The sequence below is a fragment of the Coregonus clupeaformis genome, chromosome 4, assembly GCF_020615455.1.
Source record: "Coregonus clupeaformis isolate EN_2021a chromosome 4, ASM2061545v1, whole genome shotgun sequence".
Lineage (NCBI taxonomy): Eukaryota > Metazoa > Chordata > Actinopteri > Salmoniformes > Salmonidae > Coregonus > Coregonus clupeaformis.
The window spans coordinates 15,661,449-15,687,559 of NC_059195.1; the positions used below are offsets into that span (position 1 = coordinate 15,661,449).

General features: G+C 43.9%; 1 protein-coding gene across 11 annotated transcripts in view; it reads right to left on the reverse strand.

The window, feature by feature from the left end:
• The window catches only part of stxbp5l (syntaxin binding protein 5L), a 254,822-nt gene that overhangs the window by 41,911 nt on the left and 186,800 nt on the right, over positions 1 to 26,111 (reverse strand). For 7 of the 11 annotated variants that reach the window (XM_041865676.1, XM_041865658.1, XM_041865642.1 and 4 more), the window contains exons 7-19: positions 19,064 to 19,147; positions 16,382 to 16,505; positions 14,969 to 15,044; positions 11,882 to 12,042; positions 11,308 to 11,380; positions 9,868 to 10,015; positions 9,671 to 9,738; positions 9,327 to 9,367; positions 8,575 to 8,789; positions 8,237 to 8,388; positions 7,380 to 7,505; positions 3,851 to 4,002; positions 127 to 195 (exon numbers count right to left, since the gene is read on the reverse strand). In XM_041865676.1, coding sequence (XP_041721610.1) covers positions 127 to 195; positions 3,851 to 4,002; positions 7,380 to 7,505; positions 8,237 to 8,388; positions 8,575 to 8,789; positions 9,327 to 9,367; positions 9,671 to 9,738; positions 9,868 to 10,015; positions 11,308 to 11,380; positions 11,882 to 12,042; positions 14,969 to 15,044; positions 16,382 to 16,505; positions 19,064 to 19,147 — 1,489 coding nt within the window. The remainder of the gene's footprint in view (positions 1 to 126; positions 196 to 3,850; positions 4,003 to 7,379; positions 7,506 to 8,236; positions 8,389 to 8,574; positions 8,790 to 9,326; positions 9,368 to 9,670; positions 9,739 to 9,867; positions 10,016 to 11,307; positions 11,381 to 11,881; positions 12,043 to 14,968; positions 15,045 to 16,381; positions 16,506 to 19,063; positions 19,148 to 26,111) is intronic. The other 4 variants (XM_041865683.1, XM_041865667.1, XM_041865650.1 and 1 more) reach the window with 1 other exon arrangement.

Consider the following 26,111-nt stretch of genomic DNA (forward strand, 5'->3'; position numbering starts at 1 on the left):
TAACAATCAATATCATTCCAATCCTCTCCAGTACGCCCCCTTGCCATAGTCCTCTTGCTTCTCTGTTCCCTTGGTCCCGTCCTCCCTTGTCCCCAGTCTCCTTGCCTTGAGGATGGCCTGACTTACTCTGATAGGACGTACGGATCCTTTTCTTTGAATCTGAATAAAAGTGAGACAGGCCACGCATGCAAAAGTCTGCAGGCAGGCCCACATGCCCACACCAGCAGCCACAGTCACCAAAAGGGTGGGAGGAGGAGGGAGAGAGAGAAGAACACAAAGGCCCAGAGTGAAAAAGAAAGTGAAGGCAAGCAGCAACCCAGTTAGTGTAAAGGAGAACAGAGCAACCCAGGTTCCAACCCCAAACAGTAGCTGATCCTACTTATCCCAAAATGAAAACTATCATTGTACAGGAATAGACAGAAACCTACTAGTATAGGGATAAATATGGACAAACCCAGTCCACCTTCCCAATGTCCATTTAGCATTACTTGTGCAACTTGCTGATTGGCTAAAGTTGATGTACAATTGTATTTCTGGAAAATGCATTGTTTATCAATTGGAATTGAGTATAAGAAAAGTGTAATACTGCAATAAAACAAACACTAAAACGTCTACTTATGTGAGATGAAAACATATATAGTCATATTCACATAGATATGTAGTAGGGACAACAGCTAAAGGACATCATATTCAGATAAGCAACGTGAACAGATTTAAGCTGGCCATTACTGAAGAGGAGAAAAGTATAAACTTCAGGGGCTAGGGCATCCCTTTCTAACTCTTTTTTTTTCTCTCTTCTAAAAGAGACTGATTGATCTGACTGAGGTTACCCTGTGAGACTTCACTGAAGCAGAGAAGGCTGTGTGAATAGTCCCGTCGCTCTATAAAAGCTCTTGCACAATACCAAAGGAAAAGGAGGACTCAAAGCGAGTGACCCCCCTCCTACTGCTACCTCTGTCAAACAAAGTCCTGAATACCTGGAAGGCTTCTTCAGGTATACTTGTGGGAGTTTTTACAAGATAAAAAGCCTTTATAAGATCGTGTGGAGGGTTTAAAACGTACAATAAACTGGGGTTCAGAAAAGAATACAAAAGGTTATACCTCCAAAGTTATTTTCAACCTTTTCTCTACTTTTTAATTGATATTCTTGTGGGTTTTCCTCAGAAAATGGACAGACAGTGAGGGTAGTGAATGTGTGTCTGTTTGTGTGTCTGCAGGCATGTGCATACGTGTGCGTGTGTGTGTGTGTGTGTGTGTGTGTGTGTGTGTGTGTGTGTAGTGGGAGGGTGGAGGGGGCTAGGAGGAGTGATGTAGTCACAGGGTGTCCCAGCACCAGTCCAGATTAGTAGTAGTCAGAAGGGTGTCAGTCTCAGGGAGGCTTCTGTGGCTCTGATCTTAGAATAGTGCTCAAGCAGGACTAACAGAAAGAACCACAACATGCACATGATGCCACTGTCACATGCACCTCACATGGTTGTTTGTGAATAGTTGTGTGTGTTTTTATTTTGTATATGTACTTAATGTATGTACTTAATGTATGTATGAATGTATGTATGTATTGTAGGGATACAGAGAGGTTAGGAAAAGAGACAGGAACGAGAAAGAATGGACAGATTATATAAGATAGAGCGAGACAGAATTGGACAGTGAGGTCATTACAGATGCCAGAAGGAAAAAATAAAAGATGAGAGAGAGAGAGAAAGAGAGAGAGAGAGAGAAAGAGAGAGAGAGAGAGAAAGAGAGAGAGTGAGAGAGAGAAAGAGAGAGAGAGAAAGAGAGAGAGAGAGAAAGAGAGAGAGAGAAAGAGAGAGAGAGAAAGAGAGAGAGAGAGAGAGAGAGAGAGAGAGAGAGAGAGAGAGAGAGAGAGAGAATTGTTGATACAGTGCATTCGGAAAGTATTCAGACCCCTTGACTTTTTCCACATTTTGATATGTTACAGCCTTATTCTTTTATGGATGAAATTGTTTTTCCCCCTCATCAATCTACACACAATAACCCTTAACAACAAAGCACAAACAGGTTTTTATACATTTTTGCAAACCCACTTAAATATCACATTTACATAAGTATTCAGACCCTTTACTCAGTACTTTGTTGAAGCACCTTTGACAGCGATTACAGCCCCAAGTCTTCTTGGGTATGACGCTACAAGCTTGACACAGTTGTATTTGGGGAGTTTCTCCCATTCTTCTCTGCAGATCCTCTCAAGCTCTGTCAGGTTGGATGGTAAGCGTAGCTGTACAGCTATTTTCAGGTCTCTCCAGAGATGTTCGATTGGGTTCAAGTCTGGTCTCTGGCTGGGCCACTCAAGGACATTCAGAGACTTGTCCCGAAGCCAATCCTACGTTGTCTTGGCTGTGTGCTTAGGGTCATTGTCCTGTTAGAAGGTGAATCTTCTCTCCAGTCTGAGGTCCTGAGCGCTCTAGAGCAGGTTTTCATCATGGATCTCTCTGTACTTTGCTCTGTTCATCTTTCCCTCGATCCTGACTAGTCTCCCAGTCCCTGTCGCTGAAAAATATCCCCACAGCATGATGTTGCCACCACCATGCTTCACCGTAGGGATGGTGCCAGGTTTCCTACAGACGTGACACTTGGCATTCAGGCCAAAGAGTTCAATCTCGATTTCATCAGGCCAGACAATCTTGTTTCTCATGGTCTGAGAGTCCTTTAGGTGCCTTTTGGCAAACTCCAAGCGGGCTGTCATGTGCCTTTTACTGAGGAGTGGCTTCCGTCTGGCCACTCTACCATAAAGGCCTGATTGGTAGAGTGCTGCAGAGATGGTTGTCCTTCTGGAAGGTTCTCCCATTTCCACACAGGAATTCTGGAGCTCTGTCAGAGTGACCATCGGGTTCTTGGTCACCTCCCTGACCAAGGCCCTTCTCCTCAATTGCTCAGTTTGACCAGGCGGCCAGGTCTAGGAAGAGTCTTGGTGGTTCCAAACTTCTTCCATTTAAGAATGATGGAGGCCACTGTGTTCTTAGGGACCTTCAATGCTGCAGAAATGTTTTGGTACTCTTTCCCAGATCTGTGCCTCGACACCATCCTGTCTTGGAGCTCTACGGACAATTCCTTCGACCTCATGGTTTGGTTTTTGCTGTGACATTATTTTTTTTATTTTTTTTTTGGGGTCATTTAGCAGACGCTCTTATCCAGAGCGACTTACAGGAGCAATTAGGGTTAAGTGCCTTGCTCAAGGGCACATCGACAGATTTTTCACCTAGTCGGCTCAGGGATTAGAACCAGCGACCTTTCGGTTAATGGCACAACGCTCTTAACCACTAAGCTACCTGCCGCCCTTAAGCTACCTGACATGTGCTGTCAACTGTGGGACCTTATATAGACAGGTGTGTGCCTTTCCAAATCATGTCCAATCAATTGAATTTACCACAGGTGGACTCCAATCAAGTTGTAGAAACATCAAGGATGATCAATGGAAACAGGATGAACCCTGAGCTCAATTTCGAGTCTCATAGCAAAGGGTCTGAATACTTATGTAAATAAGGTATTTCTGTTTTTTCCTTTTAATACATTTGCAAAAATGTCTAAAAGCCTGTTTTTGCTTTGTCATTTTGGGGTATTCTGTGTAGATTGATGAGGATTTTTATTTATTTAATACATTTTTGAATAAGGCTGTAAGGTAACAAGATGTGGAAAAAGTCAAGGGGTCTGAATACTTTCCGAATGCACTGTATGTCTATTTGTGCAAACATACCAGTACATGTGTTTATGTTAATGTACATATGAGTTTGTATGTGTCTGTGTGTGTGTGTGTGTGTGTGTGTGTGTGTGTGTGTGTGTGTGTATGTGTGTGTGTGTGTGTGTGTGGAACACGGGGTGTGTGTTCCCATACCTGAGGTGGACTGTCTGTTCTTGCGTGGGGAGCGTGTGAGTCGTTGGTAGGGGTCTGCGGCTCCGTACAGGTCCAGTGTGCCCATACACATCAGAATAGTCTTTTGAAGGTAGTCCACCACCGTTAGACCATTACAGTTCCCAAACGCTAGGCTGACAAACACACACACACACACACACACACACAGAGGGAGGAGAAGAGAGTGAGAACCAGCCACTACCTAGTCAGTGTGAAACGGAAGGGAGAAAGCGGATAGAGAAACCTGAGGTTTAAAATCCATAACCTGAATAATAATTCCTATCTATAGTATAATGTAATTTACCAGAAGCTCGTCTTTCCAGGAAACACACAAAGAAAACACATAGGTAATTAAGCATGAGGCATCTTTTCCCATACATACATTATTCAGAGATCATAGGATCAGGGATTCTACATTTTCTGTCTGGTTAATAGGGAATACTACATCTTCCACATGGAATCACTGAAAATGGACTGGTACGTTTCCCCCACAATTTCCTGTATTGTGGCAATAACAATCCTGTTCACTGAGAAGCATGATGAACAGCATACAAATACTGCATTGCCAATCAACGATAGCATACCTGAAATACTGTAGGAAGACATAATAATTTGGTGGCTGCTTATATTTGTCCTATTTCACACATGTACAGTGGGGAAAAAAAGGATTTAGTCAGCCACCAATTGTGCAAGTTCTCCCACTTAAAAAGATGAGAGAGGCCTGTAATTTTCATCATAGGTACACGTCAACTATGACAGACAAATTGAGATTTTTTTTTCCAGAAAATCACATTGTAGGATTTTTAATGAATTTATTTGCAAATTATGGTGGAAAATAAGTATTTGGTCACCTACAAACAAGCAAGATTTCTGGCTCTCACAGACCTGTAACTTCTTCTTTAAGAGGCTCCTCTGTCCTCCACTCGTTACCTGTATTAATGGCACCTGTTTGAACTTGTTATCAGTATAAAAGACACCTGTCCACAACCTCAAACAGTCACACTCCAAACTCCACTATGGCCAAGACCAAAGAGCTGTCAAAGGACACCAGAAACAAAATTGTAGACCTGCACCAGGCTGGGAAGACTGAATCTGAAATAGGTAAGCAGCTTGGTTTGAAGAAATCAACTGTGGGAGCAATTATTAGGAAATGGAAGACATACAAGACCACTGATAATCTCCCTCGATCTGGGGCGCCACGCAAGATCTCACCCCGTGGGGTCAAAATGATCACAAGAACGGTGAGCAAAAATCCCAGAACCACACGGGGGGACCTAGTGAATGACCTGCAGAGAGCTGGGACCAAAGTAACAAAGCCTACCATCAGTAACACACTACGCCGCCAGGGACTCAAATCCTGCAGTGCCAGACGTGTCCCCCTGCTTAAGCCAGTACATGTCCAGGCCCGTCTGAAGTTTGCTCGAGTGCATTTGGATGATCCAGAAGAGGATTGGGAGAATGTCATATGGTCAGATGAAACCAAAATAGAACTTTTTGGTAAAAACTCAACTCGTCGTGTTTGGAGGACAAAGAATGCTGAGTTGCATCCAAAGAACACCATACCTACTGTGAAGCATGGGGGGTGGAAACATCATGCTTTGGGGCTGTTTTTCTGCAAAGGGACCAGGACGACTGATCCGTGTAAAGGAAAGAATGAATGGGGCCATCTATCGTGAGATTTTGAGTGAAAACCTCCTTCCATCAGCAAGGGCATTGAAGATGAAACATGGCTGGGTCTTTCAGCATGACAATGATCCCAAACACACCGCCCGGGCAACGAAGGAGTGGCTTCGTAAGAAGCATTTCAAGGTCCTGGAGTGGCCTAGCCAGTCTCCAGATCTCAACCCCATAGAAAATCTTTGGAGGGAGTTGAAAGTCCGTGTTGCCCAGCGATAGCCCCAAAACATCACTGCTCTAGAGGAGATCTGCATGGAGGAATGGGCCAAAATACCAGCAACAGTGTGTGAAAACCTTGTGAAGACTTACAGAAAACGTTTGACCTGTGTCATTGCCAACAAAGGGTATATAACAAAGTATTCGAGAAACTTTTGTTATTGACCAAATACTTATTTTCCACCATAATTTGCAAGTAAATTCATAAAAAATCATACAATGTGATTTTCTGGATTTTTTTTCTCATTTTGTCTGTCATAGTTGACGTGTACCTATGATGAAAATTACAGGCCTCTCTCATCTTTTTAAGTGGGAGAACTTGCACAATTGGTGGCTGACTAAATACTTTTTTTCCCCACTGTACAAGTGTGTATTAATACACATGTGAATTGGATATCTGCTTTTTGCATATCCCAACTCACCCTGAGACACCCTCAGAGAGTGGAGTCATGGCCAGGTTCTGCCATTATCAAATAGGAACCGGGAGCAATTAGGGTTAAGTGCCCTGCTCAAGGGCACATCGGCAGATTTTTCACCTTGCTGGCTCATGGACTGAAACCAGCAACCTTTCGATTACTGGTCCAACGCTCTAACTGCTAGGCTACCTGTCACCAATTATGTATTCATTCCAGTTCCAAGAAACAACTTCAGCATGAGACCAACATTCCAATGTCCACACTAGAACCAACACCACTTAGAATGCAGCTCAACATAGTGCTTCTTCATACCATTGTAACATAGCCCCAGTGTGTGTGTGTTGAGTGTAGGCCTATAAGTGCCTAGAGAGGACACACAGAACAAACAGAAGAGGTGACTCAAACACACTTTAAAATGTTAATAGCTTCTCAGGAGCAAGGCTAGTGACCTTTTCTGTGTATTCCCCTCTTTTTTAAAGAGCTGCAAATGTATCTGCTTTTTCTACCAACTCTGCCATTCAGAACAAAAGTTTGTAAATGGCCTTCAGGCTGTCTATTGATTAACTGTAGAGAAAGAGAAAACAAATATTCTCTCTGTCAAAGCAGGCTATTTTCCCAGCAAACCATACAAGCCGCATTTTCTACCTTTTAATCATGTTTTACTGATTACCGTTTCCCTCTGCTACGCTTGAATCATAGATGGGACTGAGTGTTATGAAAAATGTATCAGGGTGAAACAGAGGAATAACATTAATTTCATGCTGTGTATTTAGGCGTATACTTTATTCCATTTATTAGAAAATAGTAGCTGGGCTGATGAATAAAACAGTGTTTTGCTTGAGAGGTGGAAAATGAGAAGAATATGCTGTGAATCACTTTGAAGACAAAAGACGGCTGACAACGATCAAGACGTGCAGCTCAGACAGAGACAGAGACAAAGAGGGAGAGAGGAGGTAAGCGAGAGGGCAATACAGGGAGATAGAGGGAGTGGGGGGGAAGAAAGATGGATTGTGTGAAACCAATAGACAGAGACTAAGAAATACAAAGAAAGAGATAGAGGGAAAGGGAAGCAGGGAACAGACATGGAGTGGAGGGGAGAGATGAAGTGAGAGATGGAGAAAGAGAGTGAGAGATGGATGGTGTGAGTGTGGAAGTGAAAGGTAGATAGGGTACAGAGACACAGAGAGTACAGGGTCACTCACAGGCCGTAGGCAGAGTTGATGTCCAGGCTGGTGATTTGCTGGGGGGGCTCTCCATCCACCCACTGCAGCTGCACCACCAACTCAGCCTGGTACCCCGGGGGCATCCGCACCGGACGATTCTTCACCCTGACATAAAGAGCGGGAAGGGGAGGGAGAGGATGGAGGGAGAGGGGGAGAGAAGGAGAGAGAGAGAGGGGACGAGAGAGAGAGAGAGAGAGAGAGCGAGAGAGAGAGAGAGAGAGAGAGAGAGAGAGAGGACAGAGAGAGAGAGAGAGAGAGGACAGAGAGAGAGTGGACAGAGAGAGAGAGAGAGAGAGAGAGGACAGAGAGAGAGAGAGAGAGTGAGAGAGAGGGGACAGAGAGAGAGAGAGAGGACAGAGAGAGAGAGAGGACAGAGAGAGAGAGAGAGGACAGAGAGAGAGAGAGAGAGAGAGGACAGAGAGAGAAAGAGAGGACAGAGAGAGAGAGAGGACAGAGAGAGAGAGAGAGAGAGAGAGAGAGAGAGAGAGAGAGAGAGAGAGAGAGGGGACAGAGAGAGAGAGAGAGAGGACAGAGAGAGAGAGAGAGAGGACAGAGAGAGAAAGAGAGGACAGAGAGAGAGAGAGAGAGAGAGAGGACAGAGAGAGAGAGAGAGAGAGAGAGAGAGAGAGAGTTGATGGAGATTGGTAAGAGCGAGGGAGGTTGAGCGTTAGAAGGAAAAAAGGAGAGATTGTATGTGTGTACGTATTGATTCATTCTTTGTTGTCCAATATATCTTCTGTATTTCCATAGGAACTCCACGTAAATCGATTTTTCCATCACAGCGACACCTTCGGCACCAGCGGCGCCTGTTGAGGTGTCTGACAGGAGTGACTCACTTGAGGCAGGGGAGGCTGTCTTGTGTGCCACTGCCAGGGCTACCGGGCGGCTGGGGGGAGTGGGAGCTGGGGTCTGAGAAACACGGGTTGTTCTCTGTCTCTGACGGGGAAATAACGTCCTCCGAATCAAACTGCAGACGCACCTCTAGTGACTGTCAAACACATGCACACATAGATGCAGAGATTAGCTGTGACTGCTATAACAAGCATGCTCACTAACACACCTCATTAAACAAGTCATCTAATCCTCAAGCCCTTTATAAGTTCTGGTGGTAAAACAACTGTGGAATGTGAAATGACTTAGGAAGTGGGTTTGGAAACTTCTCTCATCCACTCACCACTATCTGCGTGTTGGCGTCGTGTTTGCTGAACCGGTAGAGGATGACGTGAGCAGAAATGCCCACCACACAGAAGAGACGGCTATGTGGGCACCAGCTGACCATTTGAACGGCGTAGGGGTCCTCCTCTGCCAGCTCGCCCGCCCGACCCTCTCCCGCCTTGGGCTTCTCAAACACCTTGGACGTCTTCAGCTTGTACAGCATCTGCAGGGTAACTGGTCACACAAGACAGGGTGGTATAGTTTGTGTTCCAAATGGCACACTATTCCCTTTGTAGTGCACTACCTTTGACCAGGGCCTAAAGGGAATAGGGTTAATATGTATAAATGGATAAATGGAGTTATTATAGGGCGGAAGATAGCCTAGTGATTATAGCATTGGGCCAGTAACCGAAAGGTTGCTAGTTCGAATTCCTGAGCTGACAAGGTATCAAATCTGCTGATCTGCCCTTGAGCAAGGCACTTAACCCTAATTGCGCCAGGGTCGCTGTCAATCATGGCTGATCCCTGGCCATGACCCCACTCTCCGAGGGTGTTTCAGGGGGTGTGGGATTTGCAAAAAAACACATTTCCACTTCACACCACACACTTGTACAGGTTACGCATGTGTTAAACAGGACAAATATAGGCACCGCCTACTTGACTTTACGTGCAATGCTATTACCACCAAGTTATATAATCGTACATGACAAGTGTTAGAGATTATTGATGATATTCAACGTAAGAATGGGTGGAGGGAGGGAGAGAACTTACTAGCAGAGGCGTCCCAAAACTTTACGGTTCCGTCTGCGTGACTGCACAAAGGATAAAAGATAGGGAAAGAGGTAAAGAGCACAGTCTATTTCTAAAACTGTAGCAGAATTAGACACCCACTCTAATGCTTCTATCAATGATAAACGCCAGAGGAGCAGAGGAAACCTTTATCGTGTCTGAATAAATAGAACCAGCGACTCACTGTTTGTTCACACCCACTGGGAACAGACGTCAATTCAATGTGTATTCATTGAAATGACTTGGAAAAAACCTTGATTCAACCAGTGTGTGCCCAGCTTTCAAAACAAAGTCTCCATCCAACCGTATGGAACCGACTGACTTACCCTGTGACGATGATCTCTGGGTAGGTCTGTGAACCTAACGTCCATGTGCCACCACTCACTGGCCACTCCTGTCATCAATTAAACAGGTGGTCATGGATAGTAAGAAACAGCAGGTCATGAACTGAAAAATTCAGGACGGAATTTCGTTTTTTGCTTTAGCCATCTTGTCATTGTCTGACCTATGACCTGTAGCGTACCTTGTGGCTGTAGCCAGTCTTCTTCTGCTTGGCCCCTATGGAGTAGAGGATGGGGATGATGTCAGGAGGGCATTCAGCGAAGTAGGCCGTACAGGTGACAGGAGACTCGTGGATGTCCATTGGGTAGGGGTTCTCAAAGATGGGGAAACTACAAGGGAGAGGGAACTGTTATAGTGTGCATGTTGAGTTCTCACAAGAAAGACATGGACGTATGTGACTGCTACAGAATGTTATCACCGAAATATTGAAATAACAAAAAAGCAAAGGTACAGTGCTCTAGCTGTGAGTATTGCAGTTTATATAGACCGAGTGGACAAAACATTAAGAACACCTCCTAATATTGAGTTGCACCTCTCCCCATTTGCCCTCAGAACAGCCTCAATTGGTCGGGCATGGACTCTACAAGGTGTTGAAAGCGTTCCACAGGGATGCTGGCCCATGTTGACTCCAATGCTTCCTACAGTTGTGTCAAGTTGGCTGGATGTCCTTTGGGTGGTGGACCATTCTTGATACACACGGAAAACTGTTGAGCATGAAAAACCCATCAGCGTTGCAGTCCTTGACACAAACCGGTGCGCCTGGCACCTACTACCATACTCCGTTCAAAGGCACTTAAATATTTTGTCTTGCCCATTCACCCTCTGAATGGCACACATACACAATCCATGTCTCAATTGTCTCAAGGCTTAAAAATCATTCTTTAACTTGTCTCCTCCCCTTCATCTACACTGATTGAAGTGGATTTAACCTAGATTCACTGTCAGTCTATGTCATGGAAAGAGCAGGTGTTCCTAATGTTTTGTAGTGTATAGCTAATAGATATTTTGCAGGAGATAACCTCACCCAAGACACCACTTAAGTTCTTCCCAGCAGCTTATTGTCCAATTAGTGTTTCTTATCAACATCCTTATCATGTTAACGCAGCTACTGATAACTAGTTTAGACGTCCCTGCCCTTCCTTCAGCTCCCTCCATCATAGTGTTGATGTATCATCTGCAGAGAGTGTCAAGGAGGTTATTTTAAGAAGAGCAGTGTACGGTGGCCATAGGTGTGACAGTGTCACGGTCATGGTCTTTGTCCTGCTTCCTTAGTGATGATGACACGTTAGTGACGGACAGCTGACCGGAGTGGCAGAGGACTAAGGTTCTCTCAAGGCAATGTGACACATTTGGGCTGGTGTGTGAGTGCGTGTTTATTTTATTTGTTTTAATGGCCATCTGTGACCCTCTCTCTTAATCAGCCAATGGAATGTATATAGTGTCTCTATGTTTAAATCTATTGATGCTGTTTGGGACTCTTATAGTTTTTACGTGGTGTTAGAGGGCTGTTATTCCTCCTGTCACATCGAGTCACATCAGGAAGTGACCGTTTGCTCCCCTCTGGACCACAGCAGGACACCTCACTGCAGGAGGGTGTGTGTGTGTGTGTGTGTGTACATACTTGCTCTGTGTCAGATCCACCACGATAAAGTCCTTTTCTAAAAGCACAACCACTGCATAAGGATCCTGGACCTCTGTAGACAGTCACATAGACACACAGAGTAGTGAATTACATTCATACACAGAAACAATAGATATAGTATACATAGAGAATGTAATACTGTAGAAATCATTCAAACACTAATACTTAAATTGAAATGTAAATATACGAATGTGTATGTGTATTTTGTACTGAAGTCCCTGTTCCTCTGCTCTCCCAGGTATATGTCAGCGAGAGCAGATATAGTCATTTAAGGTCTCACAGAGGCACTCATTACATCCCACCTTCGACTCTAATTAGACTAATTATCATGGGGAGAGAGAGAGAGAGAGAGAGAGCGTAAGAGTCAGCAAGTGAGTGAAAGAGAGAGGGCCAGCGAGAGAGAGAAAAAGAGAGAGAGAGAGACAGAGCGTAAGAGTCAGCAAGTGAGTGAAAGAGAGAGGGCCAGCGAGAGAGGGAGAGGGGGGAGCTTTTACTCCATCCTTCAAACCCCACCTAAGGACTAATGGCCTCCGCCCCCCACCCCTCCACTCACCATTTGAGTATGGGGTGTCACAGAGTACCAGGAACTCTACGATAGGGTGGTCCATCTCCAGCACCGTGATGGCCTTGCCGTGCATGATGGTCAAGGTGGGCCTCCTTCCACCGGACTTGTCATAAGACAGACCCCCAGAGAAGATCACATATGGCTCACTGCTGTGGAAACAAAGACAAACAGGTCTTAAGGACTGACATTATTGTGATCATATGTTAATATCATGATAGAGTGATCAAGTGTCGCTATGAAATCCAGGAAATATTTCAAATTAATAATGATATATTATCATTATGTAGGCTGTCCTCTTTTTTATTTTGCTGTGTTGGTATAACATAAGGTGATTTGTCACGAGAGCTTTCATGAACTTGTCACACAATAGATGGACAATAAGCTGTCATGAATGATCACGAAAGACATCATGTCCTGTTTATGACAGACAGCTGATGGTCCGCTGATGCACCATCCAAGCTAAGCCTTCCCAACAAATCAAACCATGAAACTACGAGAAACATCACATTGTCTAAAAGAAGTGAAAAAGTACATCAGAACTACAGTATAATATAGATACTTAGGGAGGAATAAAAACAATTTCACATGGCAGGATAACTATGTACAGTATATTTCAGCCAATGGTGCCCTTCCTTCCCACAAGGCTGCTGGGCATAATTCTTCCTGTCTAGCTCAGTGAGACAGCGAGAACAGAGAGACAGACAGTTAGCCCACAGCATGACTGTGAATGTGTTAGTCTGGTCTGGGCCAGACTAACACAACCACCCACATGCACGCCGGTCATCAGAGACAACCACCCACGGTCACAACGGGCATCATGATCAGACACAAACCGCCCATGGTCACGATGACCATCAGACACAACCACCCACGGACCTGACGGTCACACCGGTCATCAGACACAAGCACCCATGGTCTCGCGGTCACAATGACCATCAGACACAACCACCGGCGGTCATCCAGATCAGACATAACCACCCACGGTCATGGTCACAATGATCATCAGACACAACTGCCCACGGTCAAAGTCACGGTCATGGCCGTGAGTAACAAGAGCGTTTTGTTGTTTTCTCTCAGCATTACAAAGCGTGGTCACACTGTGAAAGGCACAGTCTAAAGTGGGTGTCTCAGTGCTGCACTTGTACCTCCTTTGCTTGTCTATCTAGCTCTTTAATATTCAACTTCACACAACTATAACTATATGATTACAAGCCTCAATTGTAATTCACAAACCATTGATGGGAGAAATAGGAATAGATAATAGGGAACAATTATGCATTCCAAACAGACAACAAAGAGCATCAAGCAAAGAGGGAATTATGCTTCAGAGGCTCCTCTCTTCTTAACAGCTCCCTGTTAAAGGATCCCTGTATTTGAATAGTTTTCTGATATGATAGAATATCAGTGGATGACTCAGACCTATCTGGAGCTCGTTCATACCAGGTTTCAAGCTAGGAACAAAATAGTTTCTGGCAAGTTAACATAAGAAACTTGACAAATTAATTTGCACTACAGGGGAACTGCTCTTGGCATTATGAGTTAGGCAGAGTTATATATTTCAGCCAATGGTGCCCTTCCTTCCCACAAGGCTGCTGGGAGTATTTAATCCTGTCTAGCTCAATGAGTCAGCAGGAGCAGAGAGAGACAGTTAGCCCACAAAGTGACTGTGAATGTGTTAGTCTGGTCTGGTCCAGCCCTTGGACAAACTGACTGCCCACAGAGAGACTGTGAATGTGTTAGTCTGACTCCCGAGTGGCGCAGTGGTCTAAGGCACTGCATCGCAGTGCTAGCTGTGCCACTAGAGATCCTGGTTCGAGTCCAGGCTCTGTCGTAGCCGGCCGTGACCGGGAGACCCATGGGCGGCGCACAATTGGTCCAGCGTCGTCCAAGGTAGGGGAGGGTTTGGCCGGCAGGGATGTGGGTTTGTTTCCCACGGGGGGGCAGTATAAAAATATAATAAAAATATCAACAACAAAAAAAATAACATGTATGCATTCACTAACTGTAAGTCGCTCTGGATAAGAGCGTCTGCTAAATGACTAAAATGTAAATGTAAATATGGGCCGGCCCTGGGACAAACTGACTGCCCACAGAGTGACTGTGAATGTGTTAGTCTGGTCTGGGCCAGCCCTTGGACAAACTGAACCGTGCGATCCGCCGTCTGAGGATCAAACGATCAACACCCTCCATTCACAGTCAAGGAACACAACCACCCACAGTCACAACGGGCACGACGGTCATCATGATCAGCCATAACCACCCACAGTTACGACGGTCATCCAGACACAACCAACTGTGGTCCCAATCAGACACAACCGCCCACGGTCAAAGTCACGGTCATGGCCGTGAGTAACAAGAGTGTTTTGTTGTTTTCTCTCAGCATTACAAAGCGTGGTCACACTGTGAAAGGCACAGTCTAAAGTGGGTGTCTCTGTCTCAGTGCTGTACTTGTACCTCCTTTGCTTGTCTATCTCTTTAATATTCAACTTCACACAACTATAACTATATGATTACGCCTCAATTGTAATTCACAAACCATTGAGGGGAGAAATAGGAATAGATAATAGGGAACAATTATGCATTCCAAACAGACAACAAAGAGCATCAAGCAAAGAGGGAATTCTGCTTCAGAGGCTCCTCTCAATCCCATGTCTGGAGATGAAACACTTCTTAACAGCTCCCTGTTAAAGGCTCCCTGTATTTTGGATTGTTTTCTGTGATAGAAAGCCAGCGGATGACTCAGACCTATATGGAGCTCGTTCATACCAGGTTTCACTTCTGAACAACAAGCTGTGATCAAAATGGTTTTTGGCAAATACAAACATCGGAAACTTGACAAATACATTTTTCATTACAGGGGAACTGCTCTTGGCAATCATTTGTTTGGTGAAATATCATAGGAAACATTTATTTATTTGAGGGTAATAGAATAGAAAGCTGCCTGAAAAGGGGTTATGGCAGCTTCGCCTGGCACTAGAGTACCATGTTGGTTAGTTCAGTACAGTACAGGGTGTGATGTAGGGATCTGTGATCTGTTGGGTAGGTTTATCAGATGGAGAGGGGCAGAGTATTTACCTGTTCCTGGAGGTCTTGTATTCCACCTTGAGGATGGGCTTACAAGACTCTTTCCTCCCGTCCTTCAGTATCTTCCCTGGGGAAGACGAGAAAAGAGGAAGCCATGTTGGGTACATGAAAAAATAAGCTAGTTATTATGTTTTTATCCTTATATCATTAGTTAGTTATTACTTTGTTGTCCAAGCTTCTTCACCACCATCTCTCTCCATCTCAGAGTTTTTCAAATCAAACTAATTTTAAATTGATTAAAGTGTAATGTACTACTAAGACAGCAGAATGACAACGAACCCTCTCGGTAAGTGTGCACATTCTTTTCAACAACACTTTTTGGCTTTTTCACCATTGATGAATCTGTTTCTCTCTAATTCCTATCCTCTCATTCAAATGACTGTGATTAACAAGCCTGGGAGTGGAGTGCAGTAGAATAGATGATGTTGAATAATGTGGTGGTGGCGGGTGAGCTGGATATAAGTTGTTTACATTGTTTATCTCTTCTGACCTCTATATAAGGCAGTATACCCTGTTCCTGTTCGAAAGTAAATTACTTTTGCAGTCACAAATCAGACTTCAATAAATACCCAGAGGACTGTCTCTCTCTGCATCCATGAAACTGACTCAGGTAGCAAACGACAGATTGAAAAAGATAGAATAAAGAGGTAGAAAAAAAGAGGAATATAGGCCTATACTCAGCTCAAAGTCATGTCAGACTGATCCAATACCAGCCTACCTCCCTCTGGGAGCTGACCTGACATATCATCCATGCACCGAGTTAACCCTCACTGACTCATCTGAACTCTCTCTCTCTCTCTCCTAAGTGACTAACACAGCTATGGTCCTGATAAACAGATCTTTGGTCCTCTGTTCCTACCCTATTACTCGTGTGACAGACAGACAGACAGTGTATGTCCTTCCTGAGTGTCTGAGCAGACAGATATTGCTGGGGGAGTATTTCATGAGGGAAGTCACAGGGTCAAACCATGCCGCCTCCACACAGACCAATCCGATACAGCCTCAGAGAGCCAAGGCCATGGCGGAAACGCATAGTTTGCTCATTGCAATCAGAGCTCATCAAAGAGTATTCAGCAAACGTCTGACCTGATGGTGCACTTGTTCATCTGGTGGGTGGTAGAGTGTAAGCTCAGGAGCTTGGAAAATCAATGGACTCACCAAGTCATTGTAACATGTCTTGATGTTATTGGCAGTAAAGGTTTATAATGTAAAGCACTATCAATTAATGCCATGTGTTTTCGCTAGCGTCTAGATCCGCAAATTAATCTATATCTCAATGACTACTGCATGTACTGTGTCACTAGATTGGGGTCAGGGCTGTAGGGTCGTAGATCACAGGTCAGAGGTCAGGGGTTATGTGTGTGTGTGTTTGTGTGTGTGTGCGTGTGTGCGTGTGTGTCTCACCATGAGGGTAGGTGATCTGAATGGGCCTGGCTGTGTTTCTCAGGTTCCACATAGTCAGGCTGCCATCTGAGTGGCTACACATGAACTGCTTCCCCTCATGATGCCAGCTCACAGAATGGATAGCCTGGAGAGAGATGTAAAGGGTATAGAGAGTGAGGGAGGGAGGAGGGCAATGTGAAAATAAAGAAAGAAAGAAAGAAAGAAAGAAAGAAAGAAAGAAAGAAAGAAAGAAAGAAAGAAAGAAAGAAAGAAAGAAAGAAAGAAAGAAAGAAAGAAAGAAAGAAAGAAAGAAAGAAAGAAAGAAAGAAAGAAAGAAAGAAAGAAAGAAAGAAAGAAAGAAAGAAAGAAAGAAAGAAAGAAAGAAAGAAAGAAAGAAAGAAAGAAAGAAAGAAAGAAAGAAAGAAAGAAAGAAAGAAAGAAAGAAAGAAAGAAAGAAAAGGGGAGCGAGACCAAGTCAGAAAATCTTGCAATCTCAGAATGCCCTCCTACATGTATTAGTGCCTCATGCAGTGTTAAGGATAATGCATTATAGTAATAATACAACTTTTTGCGGTAACAACTAATATAACGGAGTTACTTTTCCAATTTGAGTAATAATATTACAGTTACTGATCTAAGAAATAGGATGTTACTTTTGTTATCATTCCCTTCCTATTACAGTTATTGATCAAATACATCTTTGGGATTATTATTCCCTTTCTGTTGGCTCAATAAATAAATAAAAATTATAATCCCCCCACCCCAGATCCTCTCACCAAGTTCCTGTTCACGCACACACACACTACTGATTTAGTGAGAGAAATGAAAAATGGCAGAAGCGTCTTAAACATTGACTTTCTCGGTGTGGAAGTACTCCCATTAGTTTGATTTGGTAGGACAAAATGACAAGAATATAACTGTAAAATGTAAACTGTGCCCAGGCAAGAAACACCTCTCCACTGCTAGAAACACAACTTCCAATCTCTTGAAGCACCTGCAAAGGCAACACGCAAACACAAAACTCGTAGCGAAAGACCCCCGAGACCTGACTACTGCTGCTGAAGATGACTGTAGGCCTACCTCATCCAAACAACCAAGGCTGATTTCAATCATTCAGGAGGACAGGCTGTAACCCAGAAAGAGCTGAACAAGCTTATAGCTGGGTATGTATTAGAGGAAATGCTGCCCTTATCCACGGTAGAATCCCCCTCTTTCAGACAGATAGACAAAATATCGATGACAGTTTACATTGAGTGAGGACACGCAACATTTTGGGGTGTAACGCAAAAGTAACATAACAAGTAGTGTAATTAATTACTTTTCCCAGGGAGTAATAAGTAAAATAATGTGTTATTGTTGAAGGAAATAACAATAATAAGTAATATATAACTTATTTGGAGTAACAACCACAATGTGATGATAGACTGCACTCCTTCAACCGCAGTTAACCTAGTAGCTAAAACAAATTAGTGCTGTCCCTCAACTACTCTGGTGTTAAATGAGAGTGGACACGACTAGAGCTGGACTGATTAAAACAGTGAGAAGGATCAATACCACTAACTACGCACAGAACCGGAGAGCTCCGGAAATCCAGGGGAGATGAAAGAAAGGAAATGGACAGGTGTAGAAAATATAGTCTTACATGTAACATTCGATTAATGACACAGGAGAAATCAATATTGCAAAGCAATTAGTTAAGCTCAGAACCGACAGTGACTCTTATTTTTCTCCCCTAGACTGCACACACACGAACGAACGCACACACATGTATTTATTTATTTCCAGATATGACCCTATTTGTATGGCTCTGTAGGAGGAGTTCAGGTGTGTTAGTGAAAGTCTTTGATGTTGCTTGCCTGTGAAATTAAATAAGCCAGAAATGGCTTGGGAGGATTCATCAGCCAGTTAATCGAACTGCACTAATGAAAAACTATAGGTTTCAGCAGCGAGCTCATCTACCAGCCTTTGAAATGGGGTTTGCCTTTATTCCCAGAGAGTGAGTGATATATATATATATATATATATTTTTTTTTTAAAGAGGGAGTGTTGTAAAATCTAAAGCGTACTCCAATGCATCAGCCTCTTCTGTGATGAGCATCTGCTCAGAAAGGAGCACGGTGCGATATCTGGAACGCTGCTATTTATCCTTCCATTCCTCTCTTCTCCCGGCTCGCATAGGAGCATCACACAAAGAGCCTTCCTTAATGAATCATGGCAGAGTGAGAGCTCCTTTTGTCCTACGTGCTCCAAGCTTTTGTCTGGGCTGCCATGGCGATGCCTCTCCCTTGTCATGTTCTAAACCGTCTTTGATGGAGAGGCCTAGCGACATAGAAGCACCAGAGACGGGTACCCATCATGCATCACACTGAGTAATTAAGACTGACAGATCTGTTCTAATGACACCTCTTTGGAAATAAGGGGAGGAATGTACAGGTTTTAAATGATCACTGAAGAGGGGAGTTAAGGGCATATAGGTTAAAAATCATGTACACTGTCAAGATGTAATCAGATAAGGCCCTTACATCGTCCCTGATTGTGTGACCTTAAGTAAACATACTTTTAAAGGACTCTTAATGAACCCAAAGAAAGCATCCATGTAAAATAAGCTCCCACACACAGTCTTTGTAAACCTTACATCAGACAGTTCATGTGGGTGAAATCACCTGTTCAAGAGCGAGAGAGAGCGAGAGAGAGAGTACTCACCTCATCGTAGTAGATTCTGAAGTCAACCTTCTTGGCTCGGAGGTCCCACTGGACTACTGTTCCACTCTCAAACCCTATCAGCAACTGTGGAGGAGGTAGAGGGGGAAAGACAGGTAGAGGGAGGGAAAGAGGGAGAAGGATAAAGCAGAGGGAGAGCATTTGAGAGAGGGCCAGGCAGTAGAGTGACAGAGGTGGAAAGAGAAAATACAGGATCAAATAATTGAACATTGAAATAAGACTCTTATAGACTTGAGCTTGTCTCAGTAAACATAAACTATTTATCTCGCTCCCCCTCCCTCTCTCCCGCTTTACAGACGTAGTGGTCCCTGGCTTGTAGCTCCTGTGGCCAGGGTTTTCTCCCTGTGGGAGATGTGATTAGGGGGATTGGGAGGGATGATCTTCACCATGAGTGTTCCACTGAGCACACAACCAATCTGCTCCCTCTGTCTGTCTCTCTCCGGCTGGCTCTTATCCCTGTGTGTGATTTATAGAGGATTTACTTTTGGGGAGGAGGACTGGGAGACGTCTGAAGGGTTTAGGAGAGAATGGGATGGGATAGGGGGCATAGAGAGAGCGAGAGAGAGAGAGAGAGAGCGAGAGAGAGAGAGAGAGAGAGAGAGAGAGAGAGAGAGAGAGAGAGAGAGAGCGTGAGAGAGAGAAAGAGAGAGAGAGAAAGAGAGAGAGAGAGAGAGAAAGAGAGCGCGAGAGAGAGAGAGAGAGAGAGAGAGAGAGAGAAAGAGAGCGAGAGAGAGAGAGAAAGAGAGCGAGAGAGAGAGAGAGAAAGAGAGCGAGAGAGAGAGAGAGAGAAAATGTGTGGCCTTTGTCTGTAGTTTTCAATTAATGAGATACATACACGAGGTTCGCAGGGATATGCAAAGATGCGGGTCGTGTCCGAATACCCGTACTTGTGTTCAAAATATTAGGGATTTTGGGTATGTGAAAAAATAACATTTTATAGTAAGTGAAATGTCGAAAATGTAGTATGCTTTAATAGCCAGGATGTCATACTCATTTACGCTTCATCTAGGCGAATTCGCTGCACACTATTGAGGAAGAGAATCATCTTTTGAGACCCACGTGTGTCTGATAGTTAGCTGAGGGAACATGTTATACCAAAACGAATGGCGGGAATCAACGCAATTGCTCCTTAGATGACGCATTCTCAGAAGGATGAATCTAGTATGCTGATATTTGTTTCTTACTGCATTTGTTTTACTAAACAGTACGTTGTAAATAGTATGTATTACGGTTAGTACACACTATGCAGTTTTAGAAAGTAGTAGGCAAGACAGATTTCCAACATGGCCGCTATCTCTGAAAAGCTGATAAGATGGATACGATGGATACGATGGATACGATGGATTTTGAGCAGCACAGGTGGATATGAGGAATCACAACACTCAAAGTCAGGACTGTCACACAGCCAGAGACAAAGCAACACACACCCTGCAGAGAAAATACAGAAGTCTACTTACACACCCACAGAGAGAGGAGGAGTCTACACTTGAAGGCTGAGATGAAACTACACACCCCCAGGATGAGAGAGAGATAGACAACACACACCGACGCACACAGAGGAGGAATACACACATCCAGAGTGCAAATTAGGATACACAAAGACACACACTAACACACACACACACACACACTCCACTAGGTACACCTTAAGAGAGTGGTGCGGAGGGTAATGGCAGTGTCACACATTGAGATAGACAGAGCAGAAGAGGTGGAGCAGTCTGGAAGAGAGGAGTATTTAAAGGAGGGGATCCTCTGGGGAGGGGAGGAGGAGACAGGCCCCTGTAGGGAGGAGAGGAGACACTGTGAAAGCACAGATCACACACTATGGAATGGAGAGCAGGTGGGGCGGAAAACAACCAGCCTCACTCTGCCACTCTCAGTCCCCCATGGGCCACACACAAACACGCCCGCGTTCACATGCATACCTGCCTCAATTCCTACCACATATACCTGCGTTAATAGCAATTAAACCAAAACGACCTGTCTATCTCAACACTGACATCACCTTGACATATTCTAGTAGTGTGTTACAGCTGAAAAAGTTGATCTATCCTCACAGGGGGCACTAGTGTATGTAGGTAGGCAACATACACCATCACTGCCTCTATCATACCCACCTTATTGCCTTTACCTTATCTTGCCCCCTTTACCTACCTCCATGACACTAACTGGCTCTGACATACACACCCACACATTCAGAGAAACAAACACATGAAAGGTCAAACCTCTCTATGGCAGAATGCACACATTTACAAGTGCTTTGGGAGGCAGAAAGAGTCTGATATGCTTTTGGCTATAAATCCAAGCAAGAAATATACTTCATATCCCATATGAGTCATCTTCACAAACAGAATCTCTCTCTCTCTCTCTCTCTCTCTCTCTCTCTCTCTCTCTCTCTCTCTCATACAATCTCTCCTTTTTTCCTTCTAATGCTCAACCTCCCTCGCTCTTACCAATCTCCATCAACTCTCTCTCTCTCTCTCTCTCTCTCTCTCTCTCTCTCTCTCTCTCTCTCTGTCCTCTCTCTCTCTCTGTCCTCTCTCTCTCTGTCCTCTCTCTCTCTCTGTCCTCTCTCTCTCTCTCTGTCTCTCTCTCTCTCTCTCTCTCTCTCTCTGTCCTCTCTCTCTGTCCTCTCTCTCTCTCTGTCCTCTCTCTGTCCTCCCTCTCATTTAAGGGCTTTATTGGCATTGGAAATGTATGTTAACATTGCCAAAGCAAGTGAAGTAGATAGCAAACAAAAGTGAAATAAACAATAAATATTAACAGTAAACATTACACTCGGAAGTTCCAAAAGAATAAAGACATTTCAAATGTCTTAATATGTATATATACAGTGTTGTAACAACGTGCAAATAGTTAAAGTCCAAATGGAAAAATAAATAAATATAAATATGGGTTGTATTTACAATGGTGTTTGTTCTTCACTGGTTGCCCTTTTCTTGTGGCAACAGGTCACAAATCTTGCTGCAGTGTTGGCACACTGTGGTTTTTCACCCAGTAGATACAGTGGGGGAAAAAAGTATTTAGTCAGCCACCAATTGTGCAAGTTCTCCCACTTAAAAAGATGAGAGAGGCCTGTAATTTTCATCATAGGTACACGTCAACTATGACAGACAAATTGAGAAAAAAATTCCAGAAAATCACATTGTAGGATTTTTAATGAATTTATTTGCAAATTATGGTGGAAAATAAGTATTTGGTCAATAACAAAAGTTTCTCAATACTTTGTTATATATCCTTTGTTGGCAATGACACAGGTCAAATGTTTTCTGTAAGTCTTCACAAGGTTTTCACACACTGTTGCTGGTATTTTGGCCCATTCCTCCATGCAGATCTCCTCTAGAGCAGTGATGTTTTGGGGCTGTCGCTGGGCAACACGGACTTTCAACTCCCTCCAAAGATTTTCTATGGGATTGAGATCTGGAGACTGGCTAGGCCACTCCAGGACCTTGAAATGCTTCTTACGAAGCCACTCCTTCGTTGCCCGGGCGGTGTGTTTGGGATCATTGTCATGCTGAAAGACCCAGCCACGTTTCATCTTCAATGCCCTTGCTGATGGAAGGAGGTTTTCACTCAAAATCTCACGATACATGGCCCCATTCATTCTTTCCTTTACACGGATCAGTCGTCCTGGTCCCTTTGCAGAAAAACAGCCCCAAAGCATGATGTTTCCACCCCCATGCTTCACAGTAGGTATGGTGTTCTTTGGATGCAACTCAGCATTCTTTGTCCTCCAAACACAACGAGTTGAGTTTTTACCAAAAAGTTCTATTTTGGTTTCATCTGACCATATGACATTCTCCCAATCCTCTTCTGGATCATCCAAATGCACTCTAGCAAACTTCAGACGGGCCTGGACATGTACTGGCTTAAGCAGGGGGACACGTCTGTCACTGCAGGATTTGAGTCCCTGGCGGCGTAGTGTGTTACTGATGGTAGGCTTTGTTACTTTGGTCCCAGCTCTCTGCAGGTCATTCACTAGGTCCCCCCGTGTGGTTCTGGTTCTTGTGATCATTTTGACCCCACGGGGTGAGATCTTGCGTGGCGCCCCAGATCGAGGGAGATTATCAGTTGTCTTGTATGTCTTCCATTTTCTAATAATTGCTCCCACAGTTGATTTCTTCAAACCAAGCTGCTTACCTATTGCAGATTCAGTCTTCCCAGCCTGGTGCAGGTCTACAATTTTGTTTCTGGTGTCCTTTGACAGCTCTTTGGTCTTGGCCATAGTGGAGTTTGGAGTGTGACTGTTTGAGGTTGTGGACAGGTGTCTTTTATACTGATAACAAGTTCAAACAGGTGCCATTAATACAGGTAACGAGTGGAGGACAGAGGAGCCTCTTAAAGAAGAAGTTACAGGTCTGTGAGAGCCAGAAATCTTGCTTGTTTGTAGGTGACCAAATACTTATTTTCCACCATAATTTGCAAATAAATTCATTAAAAATCCTACAATGTGATTTTCTGGATTTTTTTCTCAATTTGTCTGTCATAGTTGACGTGTACCTATGATGAAAATTACAGGCCTCTCTCATCTTTTTAAGTGGGAGAACTTGCACAATTGGTGGCTGACTAAATACTTTTTTTCCCCACTGTAAGGGAGTTTATCAAAATTGGGTTTGTTTTGTAATTATTTGTGGATCTCTAATCTAAGGGAAATATGTGTCTCTAATATGGTCATACATTTGGCAGCTCAGTTTCCACCTCATTTTGTGGGCGGTGTGCACATAGCCTGTCTTCTCGCGAAAGCCAGGTCTGCCTACGGCGGCCTTTCTCAATAGCAAGGCTATGCTCACTGAGTCTGTACATAGTCAAAGCTTTCCTTAAGTTTGGGTCAGTGACAGTGGTCAGGTATTTTGCCACTGTACTCTCTGTTTAGGGCCAAATAGCATTCTAGTTTGCTCTGTTTTTTTGATAATTCTTTCCAATGTGTCAAGTAATTCTCCTTTTGTTTTCTCATGATTTGGTTGGGTCTAATTATCTTGTTGTTGTTGTCCTGGGGCTCTGTGGGGTCTGTTTGTGAACAGAGCCCCAGGACCAGCTTACTTAGGGGACTCTTCTCCAAGTTCATCTCTCTGTAGGTGATGGCTTTGTTATGGAAGGTTTGGGAATCGCTTCCTTTTAAGTGGTTATAGAATTGAATGGCTCTTTTCTGGATTTTGATAATTAGCGGGTATTGGCCTAATTCTGCTCTGCATACATTATTTGGTGTTTTTCATTGTACACTGAGGATATTTTTGCAGAATTCTACATGCAGAGTCTCAATTTGGTGTTTGTCCCATTTTGTGAATTCTTGGTTGGTGAGTGGACCCAAGACCTCACAACCATAAAGGGCAATGGGTTTTATAACTGATTCAAGTATTTTTTGCCAGATCCTAATTGTTATGTCGAATTTTATGTTCCTTTTCATGGCATAGAAGGCCCTTCTTGCCTTATCTCTCAGATCGTTACCTGTGGCGCTGATGTTTAGGCCGAGGTATGTTTAGTTTTTTGTGTGCTCTAGGGCAACGGTGTCTAGATGGAATTTGTACAGTGGGGAAAAAAAGTATTTAGTCAGCCACCAATTGTGCAAGTTCTCCCACTTAAAAAAATGAGAGAGGCCTGTAATTTCCATCATAGGTACACGTCAACTATGACAGACAAATTGAGAAATAAAAATCCAGAAAATCACATTGTAGGATTTTTAATGAATTTATTTGCAAATTATGGTGGAAAATAAGTATTTGGTCACCTACAAACAAGCAAGAATTCTGGCTCTCACAGACCTGTAACTTCTTCTTTAAGAGGCTCCTCTGTCCTCCACTCGTTACCTGTATTAATGGCACCTGTTTGAACTTGTTATCAGTATAAAAGACACCTGTCCACAACCTCAAACAGTCACACTCCAAACTCCACTATGGCCAAGACCAAAGAGCTGTCAAAGGACACCAGAAACAAAATTGTAGACCTGCACCAGGCTGGGAAGACTGAATCTGCAATAGGTAAGCAGCTTGGTTTGAAGAAATCAACTGTGGGAGCAATTATTAGGAAATGGAAGACATGCAAGACCACTGATATTCTCCCTCGATCTGGGGCTCCACGCAAGATCTCACCCCGTGGGGTCAAAATGATCACAAGAACGGTGAGCAAAAATCCCAGAACCACACGGGGGGACCTAGTGAATGACCTGCAGAGAGCTGGGACCAAAGTAACAAAGCCTACCATCAGTAACACACTACGCCGCCAGGGACTCAAATCCTGCAGTGCAGACGTGTCCCCCTGCTTAAGCCAGTACATGTCCAGGCCCGTCTGAAGTTTGCTAGAGTGCATTTGGATGATCCAGAAGAGGATTGGGAGAATGTCATATGTCATATGGTCAGATGAAACCAAAATAGAACTTGTCGTGTTTGGAGGACAAAGAATGATGAGTTGCATCCAAAGAACACCATACCTACTGTGAAGCATGGGGGGTGGAAACATCAAGCTTTGGGGCTGTTTTTCTGCAAAGGGACCAGGACGACTGATCCGTGTAAAGGAAAGAATGAATGGGGCCATGTATCATGTGATTTTGAGTGAAAACCTCCTTCCATCAGCAAGGGCATTGAAGATGAAACGTGGCTGGGTCTTTCAGCATGACAATGATCCCAAACACACCACCCGGGCAACGAAGGAGTGGCTTCGTAAGAAGCATTTCAAGGTCCTGGAGTGGCCTAGCCAGTCTCCAGATCTCAACCCCATAGAAAATCTTTGGAGGGAGTTGAAAGTCTGTGTTGCCCAGCGACAGCCCCAAAACATCACTGCTCTAGAGGAGATCTGCATGGAGGAATGGGCCAAAATACCAGCAACAGTGTGTGAAAACCTTGTGAAGACTTACAGAAAACGTTTGACCTGTGTCATTGCCAACAAAGGGTATATAACAAAGTATTGAGAAACTTTTGTTATTGACCAAATACTTATTTTCCACCATAATTTGCAAATAAATTCATAAAAAATCCTACAATGTGATTTTCTGGATTTTTTTTCCTCATTTTGTCTGTCATAGTTGACGTGTACCTAT